This window comes from Alternaria postmessia, assembly GCF_024291825.1.
Source record: "Alternaria postmessia strain BMP 2775 chromosome Unknown scaffold_2, whole genome shotgun sequence".
Lineage (NCBI taxonomy): Eukaryota > Fungi > Ascomycota > Dothideomycetes > Pleosporales > Pleosporaceae > Alternaria > Alternaria postmessia.
In genome coordinates, this window is record NW_026260075.1 from 154,047 (window position 1) to 176,006 (window position 21,960).

General features: G+C 52.6%; 10 protein-coding genes across 10 annotated transcripts; 7 read left to right on the top strand and 3 right to left on the bottom strand.

Moving 5' to 3' along the window:
• Positions 1-224: 224 nt before the first annotated feature.
• On the top strand, positions 225-1,425 carry J4E82_000476 (uncharacterized protein; the record flags this gene model as incomplete). Its single annotated transcript, XM_051726797.1, has 2 exons — positions 225-409; positions 462-1,425. The coding sequence occupies 2 exons, from the start codon at positions 225-227 to the stop codon at positions 1,423-1,425; spliced, it is 1,149 nt and encodes a 382-aa protein (XP_051593222.1).
• Positions 1,426-1,696: 271 nt separating this feature from the next.
• J4E82_000477 (uncharacterized protein) lies at positions 1,697-3,243 on the top strand (the record flags this gene model as incomplete). The annotated part of the gene is made up of 3 exons (XM_051726798.1): positions 1,697-2,301; positions 2,433-2,564; positions 2,637-3,243. 3 exons carry the CDS (start codon positions 1,697-1,699, stop codon positions 3,241-3,243), a joined length of 1,344 nt encoding a protein of 447 aa, XP_051593223.1.
• A 476-nt stretch (positions 3,244-3,719) lies between these two features.
• On the bottom strand, positions 3,720-5,536 carry J4E82_000478 (uncharacterized protein; the record flags this gene model as incomplete). The annotated part of the gene is made up of 10 exons (XM_051726799.1): positions 3,720-3,734; positions 3,791-4,017; positions 4,159-4,236; positions 4,292-4,367; positions 4,938-4,954; positions 5,006-5,103; positions 5,150-5,161; positions 5,231-5,247; positions 5,303-5,385; positions 5,500-5,536. The coding sequence occupies 10 exons, from the start codon at positions 5,534-5,536 to the stop codon at positions 3,720-3,722; spliced, it is 660 nt and encodes a 219-aa protein (XP_051593224.1).
• Positions 5,537-5,970: 434 nt separating this feature from the next.
• J4E82_000479 (uncharacterized protein) lies at positions 5,971-10,733 on the top strand (the record flags this gene model as incomplete). Its single annotated transcript, XM_051726800.1, has 2 exons — positions 5,971-8,144; positions 8,192-10,733. The coding sequence occupies 2 exons, from the start codon at positions 5,971-5,973 to the stop codon at positions 10,731-10,733; spliced, it is 4,716 nt and encodes a 1,571-aa protein (XP_051593225.1).
• A 552-nt stretch (positions 10,734-11,285) lies between these two features.
• On the bottom strand, positions 11,286-12,243 carry J4E82_000480 (uncharacterized protein; the record flags this gene model as incomplete). Its single annotated transcript, XM_051726801.1, has 2 exons — positions 11,286-12,038; positions 12,091-12,243. 2 exons carry the CDS (start codon positions 12,241-12,243, stop codon positions 11,286-11,288), a joined length of 906 nt encoding a protein of 301 aa, XP_051593226.1.
• Positions 12,244-12,671: 428 nt separating this feature from the next.
• J4E82_000481 (uncharacterized protein) lies at positions 12,672-14,241 on the top strand (the record flags this gene model as incomplete). Its single annotated transcript, XM_051726802.1, has 7 exons — positions 12,672-12,743; positions 12,794-12,869; positions 12,919-12,928; positions 12,977-13,179; positions 13,226-13,303; positions 13,364-14,092; positions 14,147-14,241. The coding sequence occupies 7 exons, from the start codon at positions 12,672-12,674 to the stop codon at positions 14,239-14,241; spliced, it is 1,263 nt and encodes a 420-aa protein (XP_051593227.1).
• Positions 14,242-14,491: 250 nt separating this feature from the next.
• On the top strand, positions 14,492-15,700 carry J4E82_000482 (uncharacterized protein; the record flags this gene model as incomplete). Its single annotated transcript, XM_051726803.1, has 1 exon — positions 14,492-15,700. The coding sequence occupies one exon, from the start codon at positions 14,492-14,494 to the stop codon at positions 15,698-15,700; it is 1,209 nt and encodes a 402-aa protein (XP_051593228.1).
• A 1,684-nt stretch (positions 15,701-17,384) lies between these two features.
• J4E82_000483 (uncharacterized protein) lies at positions 17,385-18,239 on the bottom strand (the record flags this gene model as incomplete). The annotated part of the gene is made up of 3 exons (XM_051726804.1): positions 17,385-17,640; positions 17,691-18,171; positions 18,227-18,239. The coding sequence occupies 3 exons, from the start codon at positions 18,237-18,239 to the stop codon at positions 17,385-17,387; spliced, it is 750 nt and encodes a 249-aa protein (XP_051593229.1).
• A 537-nt stretch (positions 18,240-18,776) lies between these two features.
• Positions 18,777-19,792, top strand: J4E82_000484 (uncharacterized protein; the record flags this gene model as incomplete). Its single annotated transcript, XM_051726805.1, has 3 exons — positions 18,777-19,028; positions 19,076-19,378; positions 19,427-19,792. The coding sequence occupies 3 exons, from the start codon at positions 18,777-18,779 to the stop codon at positions 19,790-19,792; spliced, it is 921 nt and encodes a 306-aa protein (XP_051593230.1).
• A 259-nt stretch (positions 19,793-20,051) lies between these two features.
• On the top strand, positions 20,052-21,728 carry J4E82_000485 (uncharacterized protein; the record flags this gene model as incomplete). Its single annotated transcript, XM_051726806.1, has 2 exons — positions 20,052-20,349; positions 20,398-21,728. 2 exons carry the CDS (start codon positions 20,052-20,054, stop codon positions 21,726-21,728), a joined length of 1,629 nt encoding a protein of 542 aa, XP_051593231.1.
• Between the last annotated feature and the right edge of the window lie 232 nt (positions 21,729-21,960).

The following is a 21,960-nucleotide window of genomic DNA, read 5'->3' on the forward strand; positions in this document are numbered from 1 at the left end:
CGCCGCGGTAGTCTCGCCAGAGGCTAGCCGCTTTGGTTGACCATACCAAAAATCTGGGGACAGCTGCATGGGCAAATACATCCCACCACCTCTGCTGACTGACGAGACAAACCCCTCCAATGATACACGATTAACCCGGCGTTTCTGACACTTCCAACTATTCATCTGCGCGTGCCTCCCTCAACCCACACTGCCATACTTCGCCACGCGCCTTCTCTGCCTCGATGACACTGCAAGAAGCCTCCAGGCCTCGAAGTATTCGAGACGACACAACCCAACCGCTGCAGCCCCTCCCCCCGTCGTCGCGAGAGTTGGGAGAAGTCACTCCCCCCAAACAGCCAGATGGCGCACCGGTAGCGAAACAAGATCCCAAGTCTGGAAAGTCATGGGCGCATTTTGTCGCTGGAGGGTAATATCACCTCCGACTCTCGATCATGACTCTAGGACTAACATTTGAGCAGCCTCGGTGGCATGGCCTCGGCGACTTTGACAGCCCCGCTGGATGTCCTGAAGACTCGTCTGCAATCTACTTTCTACCAACAGCATCTCGCCGCAATGCGTTCCGCCCGTGGCCTACCCCCAATCGAAACCATGTCCTTCGGTCGCAGCTCGCTCCTCCACATCCGAGAAACTGGAGAGATATTATGGCAGGTTCCCAAGGCAGAGGGATGGCGGGCACTTTTCAAAGGGTTGGGTCCCAATCTTATCGGCGTAGTCCCCGCACGCGCAATCAACTTCTTCGCATATGGAAACGGCAAGCGGCTGATCAGCACACACTTCAACAATGGCCAGGAGGCAGCATGGGTGCATCTCTGCAGTGCGGCTGCCGCCGGTATTGTGACTGGAACCGCCACCAACCCCATTTGGCTTGTCAAGACGAGATTGCAACTTGACAAGAACACACACGCGGATGGCCGCGGGCGCCAATACAAGAACGCATTCGACTGCACCATGCAAACTGTACGGAAAGAGGGTGTTCGCGGTCTGTATCGCGGATTGACTGCCAGTTACCTGGGTGTTACTGAGAGCACATTGCAATGGATGCTGTACGAGCAGATGAAGCTATCGCTGGCACGGAGAGAAGAACGTGTCATCGCTAGCGGAAAACCACCAACTGTTTGGGACCAGACTGTGGCGTGGACTGGCAAATTGACGGCTGCCGGATCAGCCAAGTTCGTCGCTGCGCTCATCACATATCCACATGAGGTCGTCCGAACACGTCTAAGGCAGGCACCAATGGAAGACGGCCGACAGAAGTACACAGGCCTCGTTCAATGCTTCCGATTGATCTGGAAAGAAGAAGGCATGGCGGCGCTCTACGGCGGTCTGGTGCCTCACATGTTCCGTGTGGTACCCAGTGCCGCTATTATGTTCGGTACCTACGAAGGTGTACTGAAGTTCCTTGGAGAGAGCAGTAACATGTGATGAGTTGACGTTTTTGGCATACAGGTGTAGATGAGTACAGGTTTTGATGCATAGAAACGGCGTTATGAAAAGTTGGGACCTTGGGACGCATATATGGCGTCTTGTATCACCACTCAGCTCTGATTGAGCATGTACTTGTATAATGTTGGTTACACGGGAGCATATACGACGACATGAAATCTGTGGATACGGTTTGTGGTAGACATTTGAGACCAGTAGCAAACGTGCGCAGCTCTTCTCTGGAAGAATATCTCTTGTAATTACAACGAACATGTTGCATTGCACATTATTGTTCTTCTTCCAATCTGCGGCTTGCAGTAAATACGTAGTTTCAAAAGGCACCAGCGCAGGGCCAATCGTACTATGTGCCTCACTAGCGCGGACTTCCCGCCCGAACATCGACTTTGACATATTGAACATCCTCATCGCGAACGCCCGACGCTCGCCCCGAGCACAAGTCCCGCCCACGATGTCTTCACAACTACCGCTTCGGAGTATACGAATACCAGCGCTGCAACGGCAATGCCTCTTTCAACGCCACCAAATCCTCCTCCGCTCCGCCCAACCCGCCATAACCCATCCATCATCTCGCCGTACTTTCTCCAGCACTCCCTCACGCCCGAACAAGCGTAGCCAATTCGGCCAGGACAAGGCGCAAACAAGATCTGCTGCTGAGGCCCAAGTTGCGCCTTCCCCGAAGGTCAACTTTGACCGTGCGCAACGGGATGCAGATGCCATGGCGGAGGATATTGGTATCTTGCAGAATACAATTGTGAGAGCATCTTTTAAGGACGTGTGGGAAGAGACAGACCATGTTAGAGAAGTCATGGGATATTACTGGAACATGGTCAAGCACAAGGCAACGGCTCTTTATTCGTAAGTTGGACTTTCTTTGGGCTGAATCCTGAGTGAGAGCCTCAGCGAAGGGAATAGAGGGGCAACAGGTTCAGACTTGGTTGGGGAGCTGCACAGGAACTTTGATGTTGAGAGCTGACATGATTACCCAGACGATACTATTACCGCGCGTGCATTCAAAAATCCGGCTGGACAAAATACCTACCCGTCGATCCATTCAACAACACACAATACAAAGTCCTAGCGCAGAGACACTACAAGCGAATCCAGCAATGCTTTGCCAAGTACGTCTCTGCACTTTCCCTCCAGTCCCGATAATGCCCCATATATACACGACGGACTAACAAATCCAACAGAGGCAACATAGGCCCCCTCGAGCAAATATGCCTACCTCCCCTCGTCAAGAAGCTCAAACAGCGTGTCGCCGCCCGCGGAGGCAAACTCAACATGTCCTGGCACCTCCACAAAGTCAAATCCATGCGCGTAGTCTCGCACCGCGCCGCACCTCTGGGCGAAGAACAACCAGATTCAGCTTACAGACAAGTCGTTGTACGAATCGAATCCGTTCAGTCGCTCAAACGACCTGATTCTTCTTCGTCTAGATCTGCACAGTCATCGTCTAAATCTGCAAAGTCATCTTCTTCGCCACGCGCTGTTGCTCCTCCTCTCCCCTGGGTCCCGGATGCCGTACGCCAACGAACTGAAAAGGCCCGCCAACGAATCCAGAAACTAGAGGATGAGGGCGAGAATGTGAACCAGATTGTCAAGAGCGGCGACAAGTATGCGGACAATGGAGTGCCCAAGACAGTGGTGGAGTATCTCGTATTGCAGAAGAGGGTTGTCAGAGGGGTAGAGGAGGATTGGAAGGTTTGGGGCTTTGCCAAGGAGTCGACGCCGAGTGTGGTTGCGAGCGACGAGAAGTATTGGGCTAAGATGTTGGATACACAGCTTGGCCCTGCTTAATTTCGACACCTGGGGTGTGAGAGAGAACGAGAAACGAAAGAGAGACTCTGTAACCATATTTGTATATATGATGGATGTGATGAGAGCGTGTGGTCGCGCTCCAGAAACTTCAGGTGTAATCATACGTGGTATGGAGACGCGACTTCGAAGTCACAAGTGTGAATAAACTTGACATCACGTTGTGTGTATCATACAGGAAAAGTGTTCACTAAAGAAGTGCGATGGATAGAGGATAGTCATGTCATTTGAGCTCTAGTTGCTAGTAGCAATAACGACAACCCAGGTACATGCAATCGTTCGGCGCCCAGCATTCTACTGTCGCGCACATGCTCGATTCGACCTTGAAATCCGTCCTTCTCTTCATACTTGAATCAGGGCGTATGACTCAAGCTTACGAAAAGCTGTGCCGCTTTAGCCGTGCTGCAGACAAAGGAAGCCGGCATATCGAAGAGGCACAAGGCAGCAGTCATAGAAGACTAGAAACCGTGGACCTGATTTATTGTCAGTTGGTGTTTCGATACGACACTCATGCTGCTGTGTGACTCACCTTGATCGTCTTAGCATCGAGACCGAGTCCCTCCTTCTTGTCGGTCAAGAAGTCCTGGACGTCTTTGCGCTGATCGCCTTGGAGCTGGACGACTTCGCCCATCTCGGCGTCGCTTACGATGGTGCCATTGCAGGCAAACTTCTTTTTGATCACTTTGAGGATCTTCTTCTGGTCAAACTTCTTAGGAAGACCTTGGACGGTCGTCAGGGTCTTGCGGCCATTGCGCTCTGTGTTGTGTTAGCCGGGGGGTCTTTAGAAAATGTCACACGACACGCGTGAGCCTTTGGGGACATGTTGGCAAGTGCGCAAGTGGGTTGGGTGCGTGGTGAGGACTTTGCATCAGTGTGCAAGGGCGGTGAGGGACGTACGTTGGATACGAATATGAATGTAGTCCTGCTGAGTCTGCTTGACCTGGCCGGTATCTTCATCCGCTTCCGCGAACGGGTCTGCAAACACTTGGTCAGTAGCTGCCTCGCATGCGCTTCAGGTGTGACGTCTTACCGAAGGTCTTAAGGTTCTCGATGGACATACGACAGTCGGTGAGCGCGCGTGTAGGTGGGGGGTTGTTGGGGTGTGACTGCCGTGGGTAGCGGGCGAGTTACTTGCGTGTGCTGAGAGTGGAGTTTGGGTGGTTTGGTCGTGGTGGTGCACAAGTCGGGAGGCTGCAAGTGTGTGTTTGGAGGGTCGAGCAGGCTGAGAGAAAGAGGTGGGGAATGCGGCGGGAGAGGAAGGCGAGCCCCGCCGTGGTCTGTGCATGGCGAAGGGTGCTGGGTGGTGCTCGCCGTTTCAAAGCTGATCGGTATGGCGAGCGTAAGGCGCGAATGAAAAGGAACGAGTATGACATGGTGACACATGGGGCGAGCAAGTGATATGGGCATTACGAGCTAACCGACAAGTATCGTCGCTTGCTCGGTGAGGATGTCGAATTATACAATTACATGGTACAGTGGCTACCTGACTACCAGCTACACACCATTTTCTCGCACGGCAGCCTACGATGGCGGAGCAGCAGGGAACGCTTCCGTTCCAGATGCTTGCCCAGGCCTGACCGGCGGGGGCGGAAGGAACATGGACGAGTAACTCTGTAGCACAGCATCAATAAGAGGAACCAGTCACAGTCAGAGTCAGGTCCGGGGGCCAAACTTACAACTAGAAGCGACATGACTGTATCTTGGTTAGCTTGATGATTAAGCATCAGGTAGTGGTAATACGTACTGGACATGCCCACCTGGAAGTAGGCGGGTGTAGACGATGTTCTCTTCTGCTCGGGTGTCTCAGCGAGCCACGACTGGATAGCGAATACTACAGCAACCCTGCATCGAGTCAATAAGGGACGTGGCACAAGATGAGGGAACTTACCAGCCGATCATTCTGTGCAGCACGCGTGATGTCAGTTATTGATATTGGGCACGGCTAGACACGTATCTGGGTAGTGCCTACTTGTTTCGCGTGAAGATCTGGGACACGATATCAGCCGTGTAACGTGGGATTGGGACAGCGGAGGGCACTCACGGCAGCCATGGGCAGTGTGCTCGAGAGCGTGCTCGCCATGTCGTTGTCATCCTTGCCCTTCTCTGGCTCGGCGTAGGGCACGACTGCAGGTGAAAGCGCGTTAGACACGTGACTAGAGGCATTGCAGGTGGAAGGTTAAACCGTTGGAACCCCTATGACGGACGTGTCTTGCGGGAAAGTTCCGCGGCATCACGTACTGAGGTCGGCGCGGCGCATGTCCTTCTTGGAAGCCATCGTGGAGCTGGTGGTCGGGCGGTGTGTCGTCGGTGGCCGAGATATCTACCGTAGGCTGGCGGAGTGGAGATTGATGGAGTGATCTTTGTTGCAGCGTGAGGCGTGAGCGGCGGCTGGCTCTCTATGGTACCGGTCCGGGATGTCGTTGGCCCCGTCTTAGTGTGGAACCCATGTCGCTCTGTCGTATTACCGGGTGATCGTCTCCGCTGTTCGCAATCCAAGATAACCTCAGACCTCACGTCAATCCCTCTGCGTCGGCCCCCATTGCCCTCATCCGAGCAACACATTAGTCCCTCCCTTCCATCCCCGAGTGTGTTGCTCGCACATGCTGCCGCCCCAACATCGGCGCCTCCTGACCTCGCCCAGCCCTCGCTCGCTCCCTTGGCCCAACAACTGCATGCGCCTGATACAACGATGAAGTCGCTGTGTGTGCGATGACTTCTCGACCTGGCCCGGGGATTCACGAATCTCTACAGAATCGTGGCAGCGCCCTGCCTCCTCGGTCCCAGGTGCAGCGCCGGCCCTCGAAGCCTGCCCATACGCTCCTTCAGCCGGACTGCATCGATCCGGCCCTAGAGGACGAACGCCCCCCATCTGTACACAGCGCTGCCCACGATGCCGCGAGGCCTCCTCCGCGAGGACGCCCGCCGCTCTTCTACACCACCATCCCCCCGATCCACCCCGTCGAGCTGCCCCTACACTCCTTCCCGTATCAGCCGACCGCGAACCTGCCCCAGCCCCCACGCCCGGGCTCCCTGCACCTGAGAGATGCTCCGCACCAGCGTCGCATACTGCCCGGTGGCACAGGAGTCAAAGACGCGCCCAAACCCGGTGGCCCTGAAGCTGTCGTTCCACCCGTCCATTTTCCCGGTGGGAAGGCCGCCGATCTGTTTCCATGGACCGGCAACAATCCCGAGGACAACCTGTCTGAAGCGCTAATCAAGGCAGGCGTCAGTAACAAGCCGCAGATTATGAACGAGTCCAACACCGCCCGCCCCTCGCTCATCAACAACCTCAAGAACAAGTCTGGGCTCAGCACGCTGTCGACCCTGTTCGTCGCCGTACTAGAGAAGAGACAACAGACCGGTCGCCTGCAAACCCCCAATACCTTCAAGCCCCCACCACGATTGACGCTGAGAGACTCGACCCGCGAGCAGTGGCTGCACGACTTGGCAAATCCAACGACAGGCCTCCGCCGACTCAGCCGCACCATCCCCCACGGACTTACAGGCAAAGTGCTGCTGGAACAATGTCTCAACAAGAACATCCCCCTTCCGAGAGCCCTGTGGTTGGCCAAGTGCGTGGGTATCAACGAACTGCGCGCCCACAAGAGAAAGGGCCAGGCCGGCACTGTGACATGGGGCAGAGGCTGGACCAGTTCGGTCGAGCAGTTTATAGACGGTGTCATTGGCAGTATTGGGCAGGGTGACTGGAAACCTCGAATCACGTATGCCCTCCAGCTTGCGACCCACCTCTACAAAGAGCACCTCCTCGACGATGACCACTTCCTGGATTGGATAGTCAATGGCCTGGACACATGTCCCTCCGAACGCCTGTTTATCTGGCTGCTGGTTGTGTCCATCTCTCACTACTGGACGGCCGTAACCTGCTGTCGACGCCGCGGCAAATCTCTTGCTGAGTCACTGCTCAATCAGCTTGATAAGATCTATCGACTTGAGGATCTGAGGCCTTACTTGGCCGTCTTACAATATCTAGAGAACACTGTCATTCGACTGCTCGCGACACGACCTGCCTGTCTGCTGCTTCCGACTGCGTGGGCCAGATATGGCCCCCTTCTGCAAAAACTTGCCGACAGGAAGAACCATGCACATGTAACGCAAGCCGTCCGGAGGCTCGAGTTGAGAAATGCTAGGCTCCTGCAATCCCCAAAGAAAGCTCCCTCCGCTTCGCAGACACCGGCTGGCCGCGTCTACCGGATACTGGACTCTGTAGACTACAGCAAGCCAGTGCGCATCGAGGACCTGTCGTGTGATTGTATGGAGATCGTCGCCGACGCTCCACGGTTGATCAGCATGCTTCTTCAATGGGCATGTACGTGCTACCGAGATGGAGCGCACAGGATCTATCTGGCGACCCGGCTACTCCGCAGGTGGAACCATCTTGGCGCAGATGTGTACGACGGAATCGTTTCGTATCTTCGTGACATGGCCTGGGTGGCTACCGGCGACCCGAATATTCTCTTTAGAATCGTTGCTGAGTTGGTTCGCTCAAAGACTTTCGCTACTGGACGTTATCTACAGTGGCTCATCGCTACAGGGTCTACCGGACACAGCACGGATCTATCTTCACCACATTCCTGGCCGTTGCGCCTGGTCACTGAAATACCCCTCAGTGGACTAACAGACCAAATCCGTACGTTACGAAATACACTCCTACGTGGAACTATGCATTCAGCCGAGCTAGAGCAAAGAGCACTTAGCTACGCCGAGCACATAATATCCCAGACGTTACCTACCTTGTTCGGTATCTACACCGACACAGCTAAGCCGAACGACGTAGAGCTAGACAAGCTTAGTTCGACAGTAAAGCTTGAGCTGGGTATCTGGCTACGTCAACACGTCGCTCAGTATGCTGAGGTCAGCACGCAGTAAGTTCTTTCAGCACACTGGCCGCGACTCCGCTTACATTGTATAGCATACCTACCAAGGACTCGTCTGTCGAAGAGACCGCTGCGGTATCTCTATTGTCGCCATGGGACTTCCACATTGTAAGATCCTATCTTGAGCGCTTTGGAGACCTTGCTATACTTGCGGACATTGTCGGCGTGGCAACTACATCTTTGGACCCTAATGTTCTTGCTTCTGCTGCGGATACGATCAACTACCATGCCAAAGCATTTCGTGCTATAGGTGCTTTTGACCCTTTGTTTGGTAGGATCGCAACGAGATATGCTGCCCTGCGAACGGTCCGATTACCCGATCGAGAACTATTGCTCAGTCTTGCCAGCCTGGCTCGTACGGCGCATGCTGATGGCCAACTTCCACAGTTCCTCAACTATGATCTGAGTCAACTGAACCAGCGGAACTCACTTGTGGCCTGTTCGCCAGCCTCTGACAACATGGGTGAGGTCATGCAAACAGGATCATCTTCGGATGACGATATTGAGCGCGTTCTTTCGAGTGGTACCAACATGGATCAGCAAATGATGGGACGAGTACTTCGCAAGATTGTTAGTAACCTAGAAGAACATCTAGCCAAGGGCTCGTTCCACTTGAACAGCCACCATGCCTGGTTCCATCGGCTATGCTGCTTCGACGAACCGACCTTCGACATGGTCGTGAACGAATGGCTGATCTTAAGCCTGATGGCTCAAAGGACCGACACGCTGCGGGTAGCCTTGCCCACTCTTGTTGGTTCCGGCTGTGTTCCTTTGACATCTTTCTTGGACACTCTTCGAGCTTGTATCGCTAAGTTCAAGACTAATCCTTCTGAAGGTGGTTTCCAGAGCGCCCTCAAGGGCATGCTGATTACTTTGCCTTCTGATACACTGGTTCAGTCTTGCTCGCCACAAGATGCATATCGATATCGCCTGGAGCAACGAAAGCTCTGCCTAGAAACTGAAGGTCGCTTTACGCAATGTATTGGTGAGGTAATTGGGCTTGGCTCCATGATTCCATCTCAGAAGACCCAAGCGCAGCTTTCAGACTTTCTGCGTAGCAAGCCAATGCTGCATGTCCTGAAACATCGCCTCGTTAGCGATCCGGGATGCTTGTCCAAGCTGAATAAGGAGGGTTCAAGTCATTACTTCAAGCCATCACTAGATAACCTCCTGGATCCCAGAGGCCACATGAAACTACCGGAGAAGAGCCCTGGACAGCAAGTACTCGCAGTTTTTGCACTTGCCAGCGAGTTGTCGTTGCCGATCTGCCAAGCGACCATCGAGCAGCTGTTCTCGTCAAGCGCAGCCTCGTTGGGAGACTCTGGTGAGGCACTCTCTGCGTCTCTCTTGAGCGCTATCAAGACAGCGGTAGAAGAGGATCAACCTTCAGGATTAGAGCTTCTCGCAAGCTTGGATGCTGCTCTCACTGACCAGATACGACAACATGCTGAACGCGAGATCATCAATGCCTCTGCCTTCTTGTGCATGTCACCTGCAATCAAAGCAGAAGAGGCCGAAAAGGTCTCGCCAGCAGTAGTTCAAAAATATCTTACGGTTATTGACCTGACTTCAAGTAAGCGCTCGGAGACCACGGAACAGACTGCTCTGCTTCAAGCTTTGATCGAGAGATTCAAAGGCATAAGCCAGGCTCTTGAAGACAGCAGACTCTCGGTTCTAGAGGTATATTCTTGGTTGAATGCCCTCCTCCGTCTGGTAGTGTCTCACGCATCGGCCATGCTGAGCGACGCGACCCATCCACACCAGACCGCTATGATGAGTGCCATGGCTGCTCTACTCATTCATCCGTCTCTGGAACTATACCCTACAATCACTGAGCATGTCTTCGACGTTACAGTATTCCTCTCGGACTATATCTCGGACGACGTCCGGTTTCACGTTACTCGGTTGGAAGGTGCCAGGCTTGCAAGCGATGCACGCTGTGTCTTCATCCTGGGAGTGACAGCGCCAGTCGACGGCTGGCTTGTTCTGGCCAAACCAGTCAACACCCCCCTGAACCAAGCGTCCTCGCAACCACCAACGCCAACACCCCTTCAAAATCAGCAATCGCCATATCAGAGCCCACAGGTACCCGCCAATAGTTCTGCAACGCCACAGCAACGCTACTTTCAGCAGCAACAACAGCAAAGACAGCAGCAAATGCAGGCAGCTCAACAAGCGCAGCAGATGCGCGCACAGCAGCAGCAGCAATACCACCAGCATCCGCAGAACAAGATGCTGCCTGCTCAGCTTCAACGAACACCGTCGGGCCAAGCCTCTCCTTCTCCACTCCAGCAAATGTCGCAAATGCAGCAGATGCAGCAAATGCAACAGCGCGCCATGCAACCCTCGCCTGTCTACTCGCAGCGTTCGACTCCTGCAGCGAGTCAGAGCCAAACCAGTAGCCAAGGCCAGACAGGTACGCAGGCGCCAGGCAAGCTGCAAATCAGGCAAGACAGGGAGATTCGGCACTACCCATTCGTGCAGCCGAGGTGGGAGATTCTAGCTGAGTCCTCTGGAAACCCGAATGGCAATGAGACTGCAATCAACTTGAGTCTCTTTGGTGCGCGGAAGGTATGAGTCTGCATGCGCTGTACTACTTCTATTTCGCGTTCACATCCACTAGTTTTGTGGACCACCTTCGTTTCGTTTATGTATTTTCTTCCACTCGTTATCTCATATGTTTTTGGGTCCCACATAAGCTTCTATTCCTATTCTAAAGCATGAAGCGAGGCGTTTTCCCGGGTTACTGCTATGATCTGTTCATGACATTGCATCACACCGGAGTTTCTAGTGGGAAGGGTTTATCTGCATATAGCGTTATGGGACTACATAGGGTATTGTTTGGAATTTGCATTGCTGTGAGATGTATACAGCATGGCGTTAAGAACGGAAACGCGATATGCTGGGATTAGTGCTTAGCCTGAATGTGTCGTTGAGAAGGCTAGAATGAGGTATATAGATTAACTGAATGAAGAAATACTTTGATGATTGGTCTTCATGCAGCATATGTTGGAAGTGACTTCGATGGTACTTGGATATGCCTTATCTTCAAGTCTGGCATTACCAAGGCTTCATACCAGCTACGCCTTACGCATCGTATTCTTCAACCCTCCCATCCTCAGCACAATCTTACGCACTCTTGCCTGTAAGCTTCTCACAAGCCTCCCTGTACTTCGCGGCTGTCTTCTCCACAATTTCCGCCGGCACTGCGACTCCCTCCTTGCCCTTCAGCCCGTTACTTGTCAGCCAGTCCCTGAGGAACTGCTTGTCATAGCTAGGTTGCGCCTTTCCCAAATTCTTCTCCCATGACTCCTTTGGCCAAAACCTTGAGCTATCCGGTGTCAAAACCTCATCAACGAGCACCACTTCGCCCTTCTCATCAACTCCAAACTCGAACTTGGTGTCAGCGAGGATAATACCGACCTCCTCTGCGCGGTCCGCAGCAGCACTGTAGATAGCCAGTGAAAGCTCCTCCACGCGCTTCGCAATCTTCTCATCACCAATCAGACGTCTAGCTTCCTCGGGGCTGATATTCTCGTCTTTGCCGCCTACTTCCGCCTTGGTACTCGGTGTCCACAATGGTTGTGGTAGCTTCTGACCTTCAATCAATCCCTTGGGCATACTAATTCCGTTGACGGTTCCGGACTTGGTGTACTCGGACCAGCCTGATCCGGTGATGTAGCCGCGGACTATAGATTCAATGGGCAGGATGCGCAGACGACGAACTTGCATGCTGCGGTCCTTGAGGGAAGTTTGGTCCTGGATGGCGGCTGGGAGGTCTTGGGAAAGGAAATGGGTTTTGAGGCCGGGAACTTTAGTGGGGAGGCAATGGAACCAGTAGATTGACATGGCAGTTAGAAGAGCGCCTTTCCCTGGGATACCCTGGCATTTTTATCAAAGGGAGTTCTTGGGATTCGGTGATTATACTACTTACATTCTCCATGATGACGTCGTATGCTGATATACGGTCGCTGGCGACGAACAACAGTGTGTCATCGTCAATTGCGTACAGGTCGCGCACTTTTCCAGAGGCGACCTTAGGCAACTTGCCTTGAATGTCAATGTTGGTAATTGCTTGGGTCGACATCTTGTTCCAGTGAGTTAATTTTCTGGAGTTGATGTTGGTGGAATGACTGTGTTTGGTGGAGATTTATGCATGCGCCCGTGTCGAGTATTTTATGCCCTGTAGCGGGGCCGCTGTGGCTTTCACGGGGAAAGTGTGGCGGTGCGGAGTTCGCGTCGTCAAGGGTGCACGCGACCTTGGCCTACAAGTAGTCCTGAACAACACAGTACCGATCGCGAAGTTACATGACATGAACACAGGAAAGACCTGAGTCAAGTAAAGTAACCTTCGACTCGCGCTCTATTCAAAGGCTTGCTGCTCCTGCCTGACCAGCCACATGCGTACATCAGTTCACGCCTTACTTCATTCGACAGCCTAGTCGCATCACCACACCTCCGTTGACCATCTCTCCATCAAACTACACCTTCGTATCTACGTCAGATCATCTCTAAATGTCTTCAGTCCAGTTCACAGCACTGATACGTCTCCCATTCATCCGCGGTGACTTTGAGGATCCTCCACAGGTAAAGTGACCTATGTCTGCGTCTTGGGCGTTCATCTGACCATCGCCCAGGCACAATGGGATGCCGAGAGGGACCGCCAATTGTGGAAGGTCATATCAAAGTCTTCAAAGACTAGTGATTTAAACTGTAAGCTTTCTTCATGTAACGCGATGTCAATGGTACTGACATATTATAGGGGTTGAGCTGTATGTACATGCGATCCAGCCATGTATCAGCCTTGCTGACCATAACAGAGCCGACAAGTTTCAAGTTCCTCCGACCTTTCTTCTTCAGCAAGCAGCATGGTTGTACGAGCGGCATCTCGATCATGTTCGCAATCAGATGAAGAAGGTCAGCATCTCGAACGCTGTTCCATCATCATCGCCGACTGGTGGAAGCACTATGACTGGTGTTGGTGGTGTTGCGATGCGGAGGGGTGGCAGTGCCGGATCTGGAGGTAGGAGAAGTGTTCACTATTGTTTGGTATTGCTAACAAAGAGTAGCTGGTAGAACCACGTCTGCATTGGCTGGACGATCGAAGGACAGTCCAAGTCTACGTGGTGCAGAGGTAACGACGCCAGGTGAGTACTTCAACGAACAAGGTGGATTCTATGGTAAGTGCATCTTCTGACATTGTCTAGCGCCTCCCCTCTCCAGGACGCCATCTACGACCACAATAACCCAATCTCGAGCAGATACTCAGGCGCCAGCTCGAACTCTGTCAACACGCTCCACCCGACGCCCCAACTTGACCAGTCGGAAGTCTGATGATCGCGCAAATCCCCCAGCTGCACCACCCAGCTATCGTAATGACGAAGCTGCTTCTCCAGAGATCCCTGATTCCTCGTCTTCGAGCTCATCATCGCTGTCGGATACTGATCATCCAGCCCATCGAAGCCAGCTATTTAAGCGCCCTCCACGTTTTCAACAAAAGAAACCTCGAGAACTTTCCACGTTCGAGGAAGGTGATGGAACTCAAGAGACTGACGATTTGGGCTCACATGAGACAAGTCTACCCTTTGCGACGGCAGCTAGACCACGAGCCAGCAACAGCAAGTATGCATCAGATGCGCGTTTTAGTACCGATAGTAAGCCCGGGCAAAACGTGTTCCAGGCTGACCGCACGAGAAATGCTCCGGCACCAAGACCAAAGTCTATCGACGTGCAGTCACTTGCGACCACCGAGACTGCGTCGTCAATGACTAGCTCTGGTGGACCTCCATCAGCAGCAAAAAGCCCTATGAGTCCGGCTTCGGATCATCGTGCAGCACTAGGCCGACTCGGCAGTCCACGGCGCGGAGGACCTCGATCCAGGATTGAAGGCAGCGAAGGCACACCTAGTATGGGCAGCAGTTTCAGCGATATCGATGGTGAGTCAAAGTGTTGCCCTCCTTTGGAATGGTACGTGTACTGATATTAGATAGATGCGGGCATCAGCCAATCAGCCCTAGAGGAAGCGCTGTTGAGTAACATGCAACATGGGAGAATGAGCACGCTTAGTCGCATGTCGAAGTGGTAGGAAGATTGAAGAGTATAGAAAGCAGTATCTCGGTGTTTGGATAGACTCCCGTCTGTTACTATCAAGACTCTTATTGTGAGCCACTCCGAAGAAGTGTATTGTGCAAGGCTGCAGCCTTGGCACTAGTACATTGATCTGGACTACAACTCAAACTCCACTTCAGTACCAATACTCAAACTCCAAACTGAAGTTAAATCAAATAGCATCGGTTTTGCATGCAATGACTTTTTACCCTCCAAAATTTGTCGCAATGCCACTACCACCCGTCATTTTCATAACAGACCACACCACGCTACCCCCAACAGCCAACCGGTACATTTGCGGTAATAACGACATCGTCTTCCCAACCGCTTACAAGCAGATTAAGTCCCTTCTTTCCCATCCGACCTGCCCGCATCGCCGTAGGCCAGACACCTGGCCCTGTCACCCCTGCGAATCCACCTTCACAACCAAGTACTGGTCCTGCGCCGCGACCCTCCTCGACTACTTTGCCGATTCCTACCCCACAGATACCCCGCTTATGCAGTCGATATGGTTCTATCTCCTAGACATCTGGCAAGAAAACGCGTCACGTCTTCCTTACGAAGCGGTGCTGGAAGCAGCCGAGGCAGCTGCAGCCTTTGGAGGAGAGGTTCCGGGCGCGAACCATGCTAGGGCATTTGAGAAGAGCGTTAGAGATACAATTTCCCTATTTGAAGTTACGGTTTGGGGACGGAGAGAGTCCACAGGTGATCAGGTCATTTACGACCCCTGGGGTGAGGCGTGGTGTCCTGTGGGCGAGTATGAGACGGGGCCTTGGGTCAGTGGGCTGAAGCCCTGGGCACAGTTCCTAGGGGATGGAGGCGTAGGCGTTGCGCCGCCGTCCAATGGTCGTATAGATGTTGCGAATGAGGAAGAGGAGGATGGAAATGGCACTAGAGGTGTCTCCAAGCAACGGACAACAACAAGATACATTCCCCTCCCAGCCCTCGGCGTCATAAAATCTCACACCGAACGCGCCCGCGACTTAGCCGTACAACTCTTCAACAAACAAGACCCCGATGTCCTTACCCCTTCTCTCACGGAATTCAACGCACACACTCTACCGATGCCTGCCTCACGCAACGAATCTCACTCGTACATCTCGAAGATCACGGGCCTGGACACAAGTTATACCTTGTCGAACGGCGCCCCACCTGTGATGAGATATGAGGGGCTGGGCGATCCACAAATGGACCTCAAAGGGGTGACGGATTGGAATTTGCTGGATGAGTGTGTGGCAAGTTGCAGAGGAGTGGAGGCTTACGTGCCGGTTAGTGGTGGTAGTGGAAATGATGACATGGAGGATGGTGATGAGGAAGACGAAGAGGACGGGTTTGACCTGTGGACTTTGATTGAGAGAAGGACATTGGAAGAGGGTGGTAAAGCGTTGGATTTGGGGGATATGTTTGACACATGGTGTGGAGTTGATGAGATCTGATGTCTGTCAGAACGCAGCCCTGCACCACTACGCTATGCAACCAAAAAGGTACGTATGATCAGCGAAGTACTGATTATGGTGCAGAATAGTATATATTGCCAGCCAGGTCTGACACTGTACACTGATACAAAGATAGACAAGTAGAAAGTTCTTCGGCGTAGCCCCTTACACAACCTTCAAAATCGAAATACTATATCTAAGCAAATAAGTAATCTAAGACAAAGTAATGCATATAGCTTAAACTCAGCAGTAGTACTTTACTGACTAGCACCGAAAGCTCTTAGCAATCCTATAATCTTTTTGCTCATTTCCAGAGAGTCCTCTAGTGCTCCCCATGCCGTATGATACGTCATTACAGTTTTCTTTGCTACAAGACTGTCAGATAGTTTCTCGCTAGGCCTACTTTTATATACTTACAAGTAAAAATCGCAGTGAAGGCAAACGCCATTCATTCTCATGGTGTATGTTGATTGATCATTTGGACTCTCTCCGGCTTTTCTGAAATTTTGGCACTGTTTGCCACCATTGATAGCACCTGCAGTGCCAGGTCCGAGGTGATTATCATAGAAGTCACCACAATGGCCGCGCGCTTGAAGAGCTGCAGGAACTGCAACAGCAGACATAACGGATGCCAGGACCGCGAAGCCAAAGACAGAAGAGAAGTACATTTATTGACAGTAAGACTGTAGCCTGGATGTGGAGGACCGTGGAGTGTGAAATAGTTGTGAGTATGCGAAGCAAACAGAGAATTGGGTAGACTTAATACGTGCACCATACCAATGTCGCACGTGTTAGAGTGGACAGTACTAAGACGACAAAGAATCATGTTATTCGTGGTCATTATGCGAGACACGACATTGTTATGATACAAAGCTTATCATGCTAACATTGTGGCAGCCAAACATCGTGACTGCAGAACATGCTGATGCTCATTTACCCTGTTGTTCGAAGATTTCGTTGTCCAAACATCGTCTCCACAGCGTGTTATTCGCCACATTGTGGTTGTACATCACAATGATCATGCTATATGCATCGAACACGCTGTTTACTGCTCATGTAGATATCGCTCGATCAACCTTCATCCCAGCCTCAAGTATCCACAGCATGTCGAATTTGAATATAGTGACGCAACTCTCAATACACTCTATCTTGGTGCCTCCTGATTGAGTAGGTACTCAACTAGACCTAAGATGGTGAGTTGATCTCATGCAAGAATCCTTCCCACAATACATAATTTGATGCTAAGCTACTCGAAAAGCCACGAAAAGAAGATTGCCTCTAACCAGAAGGATAAGTATGTCATGAGGCATCTGATCTTAGATTAGTGCTGCGTGACAAGTGGATAGCACAGTAGAAAGGATTGCGGTACGGTAGGAAAATTGCATGTTTAATCATATCTTATTTAGAGGCGTTACCATGTCTGTGCATTTGTAGGCGCATGAGATATTTTTCTATGTACCCTTAGCAATTTAAGAGATAGTCATTGGAACGCTCTTTGTATGTCAAGTTACATTTGCTATATTGCATATGTACATTGATAGCATTAACTCACTTGTGCGCTATAACATGGTATTATGTTCGTGCATTACAAAATCAAATCGTGGATATCGTTGCGTAAAAAATCAATGTTCCCCCACATGGCCGTTCTTCAGTCTCATGGTCCTCTTATACATCCGGTTCCAGTTTAAGGAGAGTAATCCCTGGTCTTGCGTTGAGATTCAGTGTCCAAGAAGCTACCTCGGCTGCGGTTTGACTTGGTAGAGCGTGTTCGGCGCATGCTGGAAGAGCGATCGCCTCCGAGACGGCCACCAAGGCAGAACATGACGGTAGCTAGGAAGTAACAGGCAACGGCAGCCCAGGTGAAACCCATGAGGTATCTTCCGATGCGTGCTTCGAAACCAGCGGAACGGAAAGCGTCGCGACCCTTGACTACCCATGCGCTGGTGAAGTTAGTATAAATGGTAAGAAGTTTCGCCATGGATATGCTTACGTCATGAGAGCTGCAGCGAGCGTCTGGAAGAACAGAGCGACAAATGTCATCAAGGAGGAGAGGTATCCTCCAAGGCGGCTGCAGAGAGCAAGTAGACCGGAGATGAGAGCAATGGCAGCGAAGAAGAGGGCGATCAAGTAGAAAGCGAACATGAAACGAGACAGATAGTAGTACTGGTGTGTACCGATGAACTGCTCGGGGATGTTTTGCTGGGTGCCAAAGTTCCTGGGCGGGTCAAATGGCAGCGCTGGGACGGGTGAGCCGCAGTTGGCATTGTTGCCGGATGATGGGTCAGAGCCGCAGATGGCAAAGAAGGTCCATCGCGATGGGTTGCGCGCGTTGGGGATGCCGTCGGTGGAAGCCTCGAGGAAGTAGAACTTGTTAAGAGGACTCTTGTTGACACCACCAGTGAGGATGTTTAGGAATTGGAAGAGCAGGCCACCAGCGACCAGTATCAGCGAACTGAAGGCGAGGATAGGTCCTGAGTAGCGTGTCAGCAAGCGCGCAGCCAGAACAGGAAGCGACGGACGACGTACTAGCCACTGCCATTGTTGAAAAGTCGCCCAATGGAGAGGTTTTCGCAAGGGTGAGTGTTTATTAAGATTAGGATGCACGATAATGGTGCTATTACAGTGGGATGATTCGACGTAACTAGCTGCGTGTCCAACGCGCGGTGAAAAGAGGCCTGGCGAGCTTGTTTATGAGCGCTGGCCAGCGGTGACGTAGCCCTCGACACAAGTGAATCGGGCTCTTTATTGGCGTCGTCGACTAGCTTCATCATCGCACAGGGTTACGACACTATCGCGCGCGCTTTGCATCATCCCGAGGCTCGTCGACACACCAAAGGGTCCGCGGCTTGCCTGGAAGCATGTTGGCGGATGCGACGGATCGTGACGGTGCGAGTTAATGAGTCGGCAAGTGTCTGAGGTGTGCGGCATCACATGGTGAGATGGGTGAGGGATGCAGGGATGGCTTCCTTCCTCGGATAGTAGCGAAGATCTGCTGGGTGAGTTGTGGAGCTTGGCCATCGAGCCCGGGCAGCAGCCAACAACAACCTGCACCGTCGTGCCTTGGAAGCACATCACCATGTCCACCGCTGTATGGCCGCCCATCGATGATGCCCGCCTCGCTGATGAGCAGGCGGCGTCGCAAGCGCGAGAGCTTGAATGGCTGCTTGTGCAGCTCCGTGAGACGCTGCAGTCGCTCAAGGCAGGCCTGGAAGAGTGCGCTGCTCTGCTTGCGCCTTCAGAAAACGGCTCGACACTTGTGCTGACTTCGGTGCGCTCCGAGAGTCTCAAGGGCCTCATTACGCGCATTGGCACGCGCATCACCAAAGGCGTATGTCCTTCCTTGTCTGTTCTGATGCACCAACTCACATGGCGCAGAATGTCAAGCTCCGTCTGGCAAGCCTCCCACCACCCAAAGGCTCTCTGACCTACGACCTCGCCATATCCTCTGCACCGCACGCGCCTACACTCGTCGTGCCCCAGCTTACTGCGATTCGAACGTCCATCAACAGCTGCCTCGACGTCATCGACGTGGCTACTTGGGGAGGCGATGCTACCAACGCCAATTTTGTCTCTGGCCAACTGCAGCTGCTACACGACCATATCCTGGAGGCGCAAGCCGCATTGAAAGGCTACTCAGACGTGCAGCCGCCGTGGTGGGAAAATCCTGTAGATGACAAGGTAGGCTTCCCATGTAGAACATGCGCGGGCGTTACTGACGACTCATAGACCTTCGATCCTCCACTACCAGCGAACGTGTCTTTCCATCTGTTCGTCTTCGATGCCGCCCTTGTGCTCGAAATCCGCACTCTCGAACCACATAATGCTGGGGACAGCACATCGCTCACTGGCTTCAGCATTCGCAACACCTTTGCATCCGCGCTCGGCGGTGCAAGAGCACCTGCACACGATGAAGCCGATCGTACATTCAAATATAAGGACCACGACGTTCGCGTCAAAGAAAAGATCCGGGTAGAGAGCCAAGACCCCGCTCTGATCTCCGCCTCAGCAAAACTTAACGCTCTTGGACACAGTGTAATGTTGAGCCGAAAAGCACTCAACATTGTAATGGGCCGCGACGAGCAAATAGACTAACTCCGCGCAAGTTTGACAGCAGTCAATTGCACCATCGACCATTGGGCGGGACCACCACTCACATGTCGCCTTTTTCCGCGGGGATGCCCTTAGTGCGTATCGCGCCATATCGGCTCGTCGCTATCGGAACAAATAATGTGCACTCGCATTATCAACGCCGCCGAGGAGTTACCGCATCGGCGATTGTCTCTACTCATATTATTGCCCCTCCTTTCTGGCATTCAAAGTTGTTGCGATTTATTCTACATCACACTTCAACATGGCTCCAGCACTTCTTACCGCGGTTGACGCCACATCCCACATCCACCTTGTAGTAGGGTCCAACCCACTTGCAGGCGCGCGATGCGCACGATCAATAGAGGTCGGTGCGAAACCAATACTGCTTGCGCCCGAGGACTCCACACTTCACTATGGTCTCGTCAAGCGCATTGAAGCAGGCGAAGTAAAATGGCTGAAGCGGAGTTTCGTCGAGGAAGACTTGACCACACTTGGAAGGCCAGAGGTAGACGGCGTAGTGGATGCCGTATTTGTTACCGCGGGCGGTAAACATACATCAGGTAGGCGACATACCTCTACATTCCAGGCTTCTTTCTAACTCGCCACAGCGACCCACATCTCAAGTCTTTGCCGGAGACTACGCATACCAGTCAATGTCGCCGATGCACCGAATCTCTGCTCCTTCACCCTCCTCTCAACACATTCGGATGGTCCTCTACAGATTGGTATCACAACATCTGGAAAGGGATGCAAACTTTCTGCAAGAATAAGGAGGGAGATTGCGGCGTCGCTCCCACCGCGCCTGGGTGATGCGGTTGAGAGGCTGGGGACACTGCGGAGACGCATATGGGAGGAAGATCATGCAGCGGAACTATCGCAAGACCTAGAAGCAGAGGAAGAGGACAGTGGCCAGCCAGCGACATTCAACAAATTGATCCTGGAAGAAAGTAAAGAAGCAGCACGGGGACGTCGCATGCGCTGGCTATCACAGATATGCGAATACTGGCCTCTACGCCGTCTTGCGGGTATTACGGATGCAGACGTCGATATGTTATTCCGCGAATTCGCCAGCAGTAGCCCCTCGAAAGTCGGGCCCACTGCCACCACTCCTGGAAGACGTGCAGGCCGTATTATCCTCGCAGGCTCTGGTCCTGGCAATCCCGACCTCCTTACCCGCGCAGCCCACAAAGCCATTCTCTCTGCCGATCTGATTCTCGCCGACAAACTCGTCCCCGCACCCATTCTCGACCTCGTTCCCCGCCGCGCAACCGTCCACATCGCACGAAAGTTCCCCGGAAATGCAGATAAAGCCCAGGAAGAGCTCTTGGAGCTAGGTCTGGAAGGACTCAAGGCCGGCAAACTCGTAGTCCGGATAAAGCAGGGCGACCCATACATCTACGGTCGTGGCGGCGAAGAGTACGACTTCTTCCGCGCGCATGGTTTCATACCCAGCGTCCTACCTGGTATCACAAGTGCCCTAAGCGCACCCCTCTTCGCTGCGATACCCGCCACACACCGTGGTATCGCAGACCAAGTGCTCATTTGCACTGGCACAGGTAGAAAAGGCGCGCCCCTCGATCCACCAGAATTCGTAGCTTCCCGCACACTTGTCCTCCTCATGTCGCTTCACCGTCTATCCGCACTAGTCGAAAGTCTAGTCGGCAAAGGGTACCCTGCAGAATTGCCCGTCGCCGTACTGGAACGAGCTTCATGTCCGGATCAAAGAGTCATTAGAACGACTCTGGAACACGTCTGCGCTGCTGTAGAAGAGGAGGGCAGCAGACCTCCTGGACTCTTGGTCGTGGGTAACGCGTGTAAAGTGCTTATGAAGTACGAACAAAGATGGATTGTCGAGGAAGGGTTCCATGGACTGGATAATTTGGGTGGGGATGGCGAATTGGAGATCAGTAGACTTACTGAGGCGGCTATTGCCGCGTAGTCGTTTGAGATACAAATGTTAAAAACTTCACACTTCAGATGCATCGAATGTACAAGTGAGGCAAAAGAACTAACTTCCAATCGCATCATGATAGTGTGCATTGGTGTTGTCATTCTCCATATTCATCATCGTCCATATCGCTGCTATTCAGCTCTCATAATTACTAGGCCTATTTGCTTGCCTTTCCGTTTACACGTCATTATCACGTGGGAAGCGTAGTCTGTCTACGACT